Source organism: Eriocheir sinensis, unplaced genomic scaffold (assembly GCF_024679095.1).
Source record: "Eriocheir sinensis breed Jianghai 21 unplaced genomic scaffold, ASM2467909v1 Scaffold1435, whole genome shotgun sequence".
Taxonomy (NCBI): domain Eukaryota; kingdom Metazoa; phylum Arthropoda; class Malacostraca; order Decapoda; family Varunidae; genus Eriocheir; species Eriocheir sinensis.
The window spans coordinates 10001-19299 of record NW_026110779.1 but is presented as its reverse complement, the minus strand read 5'-3'; the positions used below and the strand labels follow the sequence as shown (position 1 = coordinate 19299).

The 9299-nt window shown below is 44.9% G+C and overlaps 1 protein-coding gene across 2 annotated transcripts in view; it reads right to left on the bottom strand.

Annotated features, from left to right (window-relative positions):
- Positions 1 to 6505: 6505 nt before the first annotated feature.
- LOC126990058 (uncharacterized) overlaps positions 6506 to 9299 on the bottom strand; it is a 3879-nt gene continuing 1085 nt past the window's right edge. The window contains exons 1-2 of one of the 2 annotated variants that reach the window (XM_050848624.1): positions 8615 to 9299; positions 6506 to 8560 (exon numbers count right to left, since the gene is read on the bottom strand). The exon at positions 8615 to 9299 is cut by the window's right edge and continues 1085 nt beyond it. In XM_050848624.1, the coding sequence (XP_050704581.1) occupies positions 6962 to 8560; positions 8615 to 9299 (2284 nt within the window). In that variant the 3' untranslated portion in view covers positions 6506 to 6961. The other variant, XM_050848623.1, reaches the window with a different exon arrangement.

Here is a 9299-nt window from a genome sequence, read left to right as displayed (position 1 = left end):
GGGAAAACAAATGTGGTCGCAGATGCCTTATCTCGGAATGTTCCGATAGGCGCGATTACCACCCAGAGGTCATCCACAACTTCACTTCACCTGAGCTACACACTGCTCAGCGTGACCACCCTGTGTGGAAGAGGTTAATTACGCCCTCGAGTCGGAGACGAATCAAACCTTCCTGAATTGCCAGTTCCTTTTCACAATTCTTCCTATCAGAGGACAACCTCCTTTGTAGGTCATGGCCAAAACCGGTACCTATAGACCAACTGGTCATCCCAGACATATACGTCCCCGTGACGCTTAAGCTGGTCCATAACACACCCATTGCGGGTCACCCAGGAAGAGACAAGACGCTATCTGTCACCAGACGAAAATTCTACTGGCCCACATTACGGGTTGATGTGAAAAACATGTCGCACATTGCGTCGTTTGTGCTAAGCAAAAGGGGGCCGTCAAAGGGCCAGCACCTATGTTGCAATACCCAGTACCAGAGGCGCCATGGGATGTTGTTAATATAGACTTACTACAGCTCCCCCAGAGCCAACATGGCTCGCGCTACTTATTGGTGTGCGTCGACCAGTTCTCTAGGTTTCTAGTTCTAGCGCCTCTCAAGGACAAGACAGCCACACGCGTGGCCCATGCCCTCGTGACTCACGTGTTGTGTCCACATTCGTCTCCTCGAATTCTTCTGGTGACAATGGCACCGAGTTTAGGAACTCAGTATTGAGCGAAATATGCGCTCAGTTTAACATCACGCAATCCTTCATCACAGCTTACCACCCAGCTGCTAATGGGTTGGCGGAGAGGGCTAATAGGAAAATCTTACAGGTCCTCAGGCCTATCGTGAACGATCTCCACGATAATTGGGAGGATTGGCTATCGCATATAGCCGCTTCCATAAATACGTCGGTAAACGACTCTGGGGAAGTCTCCCTACTACATCTTGTATGGGGTGGAGAAACGTCTTCCGTACGACTTCCTTACAACCCCACAGCAACCTCTCTACAACATTGATAGGTACGCACAACAGCAGATGCATATGTTTTCCAAGATACACTCAGAAGTTAGGTGTACGTTAAAAAGCTACGAAGGTTGAAATGATGTCAAAACAACACAAACAGGCCGTCCCGGTGAATTTCAAAGAGGGTGACACAGTCATGATTAAGCAAGCGGAAAGGAGTTCGAAACTAGGGGCTAAATTTGTGGGTCCTTACCGAGTTGTTCGGAATGTCAGGGGAAATCGGTTCGAGGTTCTCGAGTCGAATAGTGGAGTCAGTCTAGAAGTTCACAGTGATCGTCTGAAAGTAATTCCCTCACCTTTGGACCTTGATATTGGTACTTCCCCCTCAGAGTCAAATGTTCAACAGGATAATCCCAACACCCATAGCTATAACTTGAGACCACGGGTTTAAATACTTCATTCCCACCACTTTCAGATCATGATGTTGCGTTTTCTGATCATCTTGTTGTCCCTCGGCTCCCTGCTTGCAACAACACCCATCCACCTGAAGCCTGGTGCCCTCACGGCACACATAGGAGAGGTCTTCCTCATTGAAGATGTGCTCCTCGTAAAATATCCATATACTTCCTTGACCAACACCACGGACACAATCAGGATAGTCTCAGAAAAACTAATCGGCATGGCAGACGCTATCCGGGCTACCAAGACTAGGGAATCAAAGGCTCCTTCTAGTACCAACTCTCTGACTCTTTTTCAACTACTGGAGGATTGGATTCTGTTCTTACGGGGAAAATTTGATGAGGTAAACATGGATTATAGTTTTCACTCAGTTCACTCTCGGGTAAAGAGGGGGTTGCTCAACATCGTGGGGTCCGCCTCAAAGTTCCTTTTCGGTACGGCTACCGACGAGGACGTTCGCGATTTGCGGGACCACTACGCTCATGTACTTTCCTTTGCTGCTCGAAATCGCAGGGTGATCAACGCCAATTGTAGGAAACTTGCGCAATTGCATACTAACATTGCGGTACTGCTAGAGCAGACAAATAAGATGGTAGAGGTTATCAACATAGTTGTCAAACAGATCGACCAGGTGAATCAGTTTCTCCTCCTAGATCAGGCCTTGCATGTATTGGAAAACGTCATTAACTCCGTCGCAACGGCAAATCAGCAGGTTATTAGCAACGTGGTTGACGCAGCGCACGGTAGAGTCACACCTGCCTTGTTCCCTCTACACGATTTGAGAACGACTGTCCAGATCGGGTATCAAAATTATAGCCTAACACCTTTATTCACCCCGGACATGAGTCAATATTTTTACCCCTTGATTGAGTCCAGCCTCACCCCTGATGCCATAATCATTCATGTTCCCTTTCAGACGGCGGACGTGTTTGAGGCACACGAAATTGTCCCGTTCCCTTTTTCGGCAAAGGACAGTGTGTTGGCCCTGGACACGTCCCCGTCTCTTGTTCTAATCGCGAAGGATTTCGCTCTGTATTCAACGGGTAGCTACTCACTCTTGCAGTATTGCAAGGAGACGGTCTTCGGGCGATTCTATTGCTCTGCGTCTCTCTTTGCCTTCCTTCCAGTTCGGGGAGGGGTATGCGAGATCGCCCTCACCCGCGTGAACGCGTCTGACGCTCTTTCCCTGTGCCCTTACAAGCAGCTACCACCGACACCTGTTTTCCATAAGAACTTTCAGGGTCTGCATTATTTTTATTTCCCTCAGTCCTTCTATGTATCGGTCATCTGCCCGGAGGGTACCACTTATCAACGGGTTACTGGTCACTATGCCATAGCGGAAGCATGCTATATCCGCTCCACTAACATAACAACGTACCCGTCCCGGATTCGTCTGGTTTTCACGGACAATATTTCCCATCTTGTGTTTCCTCTACGGTCTCTCGATGACATTCACTTCTCCAGCATCTCGTATGTGACTAATTCCCTTAATTCATTGTCTTTCGCGAACAAAACAGAGTTTGCGGAAACCCTGGAGGAGACGCTGCCTGATTATTTGCATCTCCCCTACCTGTACCCTGGATTTTTTGTACCAATGTTTCTGATGTTCGTCAGTCTCGTCGTCATGTGCTACCTTATTAGGAGAAACTCTGTCCTGCACGATTATTTGGTTGTGCAGACGCTGCGACTGGAACCATGGAGGCCACTGGCAAGGTAGTTTTCCTTTTCTCAGACAAGTCAGGGGACAGAAACCTGGCTGCTCCTATACTTAACATTGTACTGTGTTTCACTACTGTATTTTTTTTTTAGGAGCTAGATCAACGTTTCATTGTCTGTAACTATGCCAGTTGATAGTTTCTTATACATGTGTCCTTATATTTATCTTTTGAGAGGTTTCTTATGTTTCATGTCACACACGTTGTGGTTTCCCTCTCCCTATTTATATTATAATTCCACATCTGTTCTTACATAGCCAGTGTTTTAATATAATTGTATCATAGGCAGTCTGCTTGACAAACTCCCTCTATGTATGTTCATGGTACCTAGACTGCTATTTCGATTTTTATATATCGCGAGGTCGCGATCACTGGTAGGTGACCGAGCAGTGTTATAGTAGGATATCAATGTATTATTATTATTTAATATCACCACGAATTAGGCATACAATTGTCAATGGAAAAAACCCACGACAGATAGATCACGCCACCTTATAGGAATGTCGTCCGTCAGTGTTTACCGTCTCAGTTTTGTATACTTAGCACTCCGATGGTGCGTGGAGGTCACCTTGACATACGTGACCAATTGTAACAATTATTTTCCAACCTGTAACTCGCCACTCCTTCACGAGAGTCCGACTGACACACAACGACAGTCGCTCTCGCTCCGTCGCTTCTTGTACATAAAGGCTACGAATATAATTCGCCTTAAGGAAGCTGAAGTCTTAATCAACACCCTTTAAACGCCCCCCGACAAGCCCGTTACATCCCCTTGCCTAAGCCCGTGCAGCGTGACTTGCAAAGTAGTCTGGACGATTGGCTAACACACAAGATTTACTGTTACTGTACATGTTTCTTGTTGCCCTAATGATCCCACCATTAATTCCTGCCTATACTAACTTATACCACAGGCCATCTCTCCACACCAGCTCAAAGGCTTTCCTACAGTCAACAGTCAGACAATACAGGTTTTTCTTCTTATGCAGAAACAGATCAATCAATTTTTTTATACCCAAGACATAATCAGTAGTGGAGTAACCCTTAAGTCCTTAATAACATGATCATCACGGAACTCTTACGTTAAGCATTCTTGTAAATAGTTTCCCCAAGCAACTTAGTAGAGTTATACTCCTGTAATTATTAACATCCTCTACTTCCCCTGCATTTTTATAAATAGGGATAATAACTCCAATTAACCAGTCCTCTGGAAGGTTCCCTGAGAGAGAGAGAGAGAGAGAAGCTGGGTGGGGACGGGAGACATGTATTTACCGGCTTCTGACCCAGAACTATTGCCAAGAAACAACGATAATTAACCATTTTAACGGTAACTATATATGAAGTCAGTTATTGGGTAGGAGGAGACTGGTTTTGGCTCTGAAATCGGCAAACATATGAGTGTGAGTAGGACAATCTGGCACCGCTGCACGGTCTTGACGAGAAGCGTACGGGACCTTGACGAGAAGCGTACGGGTAATGTTTCTGTTCAAGACTTTAAGTTTCAACTCAACAGCTACTAACCGTATTTATTTTATACACGAAGTAGTTGAAACTCAATGATGTATATGGTAATCTGATTATTTACTGAACCGTCTGAACGTAATCAGTTAATCACTAAACAGTAAATTCTGGAAGTTTAGAAGTTTTAAGGGATTCTTTCTGGCTAAGCATGAAAAATCTGGATATATTCGTCAAAATTCTGGAATTCTGGCATTCTGGAGAAATCCAGACTTTTCTGGGTATATGGCAACCCTGCATGTCCATCAGCGACAAGGGCTCAGCTAGTCAGCGACACACACACACACACACACACACACACACACACAGACACGTATTTATACTTAGATAATACGTAATCTTCACGGAGAAATGATTTTAGATTTTTGATGATCTGAATTGTCTTTGAGGCTTTTTAGTGACGGGAATTAAGGCTGCGAGTTAAACAGACCCTCAAGCCTATTTGCTGTTTGATGGTAAGGAGCATTAGTCACTGCCTGCCTCTGTGAAGGACAGCATTGCACACGGTGTTTTCAAAGTTTAATAAGAAAAAGTGTTTCAGACTGTTTGTGATGTTTTACCTCGTCATCATCATCATCATCATGTAGAAGACATTCATTATCGCATTTCTAAATTGAATTCATGTAATCTGGTATATTTCTAACTACACTATATTATAATATAATATATTATACAATATTATAATTTCACGGTCACACACACACGGTACACACTGAAACGCGTCACTAACATCACCAGTGAATGCGTCACCGTGGTATAGTTGCCAGATACCGCTACCAGGCTAAACATTCTCAAAACCATGACACTACTCTCTAGCGTCGACTGTATATATATATATATATATATATATATATATATATATATATATATATATATATATATATATATATATATATATATATATATATATATATATATATATATATATATATATATATATATATATATATATATATATATATATATATATATATATATATATATATATATATATATATATATATATATATATATATATATATATATATATATATATATATATATATATATATATATATATATATATATATATATATATATATATATATATATATATATATATATATATATATATATATATATATTTAGACAAATTATTTCTATCTCTCTCTCTCTCTCTAGGAACTATTCATTTTAATCAGAAAACATCAACAATAAGTATTTTTGAGGATGTTACATGAAACAGATACAGATACAGATAATGGATACAGGGTGAACTAAACAGATTGTATGACTGGGCGGACAAATGGCAGATGGAGTTCAATGTAGGGAAGTGCAGTATTCTGAGTGTAGGTAGGAACAACCCTCACATAACTATTCCTTAAATGACACTCCCATAAGTAGGTCTGGGTGCGAGAGGATTTAGAGATCTTAGTGAGCTCTGATTTCCGTCCAAGGGCACAATGCATTCAAGCTAGAAATCGAGCAAATAGGGTACTGGGATTTATTTCAAGGAGCGTAAGAAACAGAAGCGCCAAAGTCTTCCTCAAACTATATTTAGCATTAGTTAGACCTCATCTTGACTATGCGGTTCAGTTCAGGTCACCTTACTATAGAATGGATATCAAAATGTAAGAATCGGTGCAGAGGAGGATGACTAAGATGATTCAGGGGTTGAGAACTTGCCATGCGAGGAAAGACTCAAACAGTTAAACTTGCATTCTCTAGAGAGGCGAAGGGTGCGTGGAGACATGATCGAGGTTTATAAATGGATGAAGGGCTTTAATAAGGGAGACATTCATAAGGTTTTGTTGGTAAGAGAACCGGGTAGGACACGAAGTAATGGTTTTAAACTGGATAAATTCAGATTAAACAGGGTCATAGACAAAAATTGGTTTACAAACAGGGTGGTGGATGAGTGGAATAGGCTTAGCAGTCATGTGGTGAGTGCCAATACAATTGTCACATTCAAAAATAGATTAGATAAATTCATGGACCGCGATATTTGGTGGGGCTAGATACACGGGAGCTTAGGTTCAGGGGAGCTGCCTCGTACAGGCCTACCGGTCTCTTGCAGACTCCTGTGTTCTTATGTTCTTATGTTCTTATGTTCTTATGAAAAAAGTAAGGACTTACTTTTGTTGTCTGTCCATGGCTGCAACTTTACAGCACGTCTTCATTCTGTGGCTGCCTACTCCGGATTGGGAAGGCTGAATTCAACAGGCTATCGTACACTAGACTGTGACACGGAAAAATTTACCTTTCTTCACTTCTTTTAATCGTATATGCATATGTAGAAAAATATCACGGTCATGCTAGGCTTTGAAGGGTTTATTAATTAATGAAACCGCTGGTTGTGGAAAGCCCCGTCCGCCGCCTCCTTCCTGGAGATCGTCACGAATCGTCCGTGCCGGTTCAGCACCCTGACAGTCGGCCCTGTGCGCGTTGGCTGGGGGGGCGGTGCCTGCTCTGGCTTCTTGAAGTCGTCTTTCCGGGTCTGGCCGGGCCTGTGCTTGCTTCGGTGTTCAGCCTCTGCGAGAGGGAGCGCACGGTCGTCAATGTCGTTATGATTTATCTGGTTTACTTCATCTCGTGCTGCGAGTTTCTTATTCTTTGTGTTAGACGTGGTTTTATCTCTTTTAACAATACCTTGTTTCTTTTGCTCATAGGCAGTCCTGCTGGCTCCTGTTGCTGCTGGGACGGGTGGAGGCGTCCACTTTGGCAGGACTCGCTGGGGCGTGGCGTGCCGCGCCAGCAGCTGGCCGAGCAGGGAGCAGGGGGAGGCGTACACGCCTGGCTCGAAAAGGGCGGCTTCCAGCACTCGGTAGGCGTGCTGGAAGGCTCTGCGCACGTCCCAGACACGGAAGGAGGACCGCCCCAGGTCGTTGGTGGGACAGAGCGGGTCTTGGATGCAGAGGTCCGCCCGCCGGTGGCCGCGCGGCATCACGATGGGCACGTCTTCCTTACGCAGGTAGCGGCCGCGCCCCCCTACGCTGATCCCCGTGCTGGCGAAATTAAACTCATAGCCGTAGAAGGCGAAGAAGCTCACCAACAGCCACCCGAGGTCGTGCTGGGCGTCCGGGGGAATCTGCAGCTGCAGGAAGCTGGTGACCATAAGGGTGACGGCGTAGGATGACACGCCCCCCGTGAAGACCTCTGCCAGGCCCAGGCCACGCAGGTAGTGGCGCACCAGCAGTGAGATGGGCGCCAGGGCCGGGAAGCGGCGCAACAACTCCCGCACCAGCTCTGCGGCGCGCACGGCCGCCTCGCTGCCTAAGGACACGTCCACGGGCAAGCCCGTCGCCTGGTGGACGAACTTGACCAGTGGAACCGTCGTCTTTTCCAGCACGGTGAGCTGGCCGAGCCGCGCCACGCCCTCCCGCTGGAGGGCGTCGCGGAGTGCGAGCAGTGGAGAGGGTGACGCGGGCCAGTGGCCCAGCAGTGTCGCATCCACGTCGCTGTCCGCCATATAGAGGCCGTTGGCCAGGCTGCCGGTGGCCTCGACGCGCACCTGAGGCCACATTGTGACCACCACACGCCGCAGGTCCTCCACTGGACGCAGGCGACGCTGGTACTCGGCGTCTGAGCCGCCAGCCCACCGATGAAAGTCCAGTAGTTCCTGGTGCAGCGCGCGGCGGCTGCCGTCATAACCCTTGGGAGGGCAGTCCCAGGGGGGCGGCGGGCGGGGAATTGGCGGTAGGAAAGAGGCGGTGTTGGCTGGCGGGGGTGTCGTTGTTGAGGGTGAAGCAGACGAAGGGGCACGGGTGGGTGTCTGAGGAGGTGCTTGGCGTGGCACAGGAGGAGTGGCACTGGTCTGCGTTTGGGGTTCGGTTGCATGAACGTGTTTTAAAGTTTTGGCGGACGGGCTAGACTCTGCGGCATGACTCGTATCGTCTGTCGCCTCGACGGTGTTCGTGTTGTCCGCGGCTTGGGAACACTCTTCTTTCTCAATACTTTCTTCATATTCCTTGTGTTCTTCATTTTCATTTACTTCTTCTTTCTCAATACTTTCTTCATATTCCTTGTGTTCTTCATTTTCATTTACTTCTTCTTTCTCAATACTTTCTTCATTTTCCTTGTGTTCTTCATTTTCATTTTCTTCTTCTTTCTCAATACTTTCTTCATATTCCTTGTGTTCTTCATTTTCATTTTCTTCTTCTTTCTCAATATTTTCTTCATTTTCCTTGTGTTCTTCATTTTCATTTTCTTCTTCTTTCTCAATATTTTCTTCATTTTCCTTGTGTTCTTCATTTTCATTTTCTTCTTCTTTCTCAATATTTTCTTCATTTTCCTTGTGTTCTTCATTTTCGTTTTCTTCTTCTTTCTCAATATTTTCTTCATTTTCCTTGTGTTCTTCATTTTCGTTTTCTTCTTCTTTCTCAATATTTTCTTCATTTTCCTTTTGTTCTTCATTTTCGTTTACTTCTTCTTTCTCAATATTTTCTTCATTTTCTTTGTGTTCATTTTTATTTTCTTCTTTCTCAATATTTTCTTCATTTTCTTCCTGTTCTTCATTTTCATTTCCTTCTTCCCTCGCAGTATTTTCTTCATTTTCCTTCTGCCCGTCATTTTCATTCCCTTCCATCTCATTGTCTGTATTTTGTCTGTGGTCTTCTTTCTCAATGTCTTCCTCAGTTTCCTTATGTACTACATTTTTATTCTCCTCGTTTGCATTG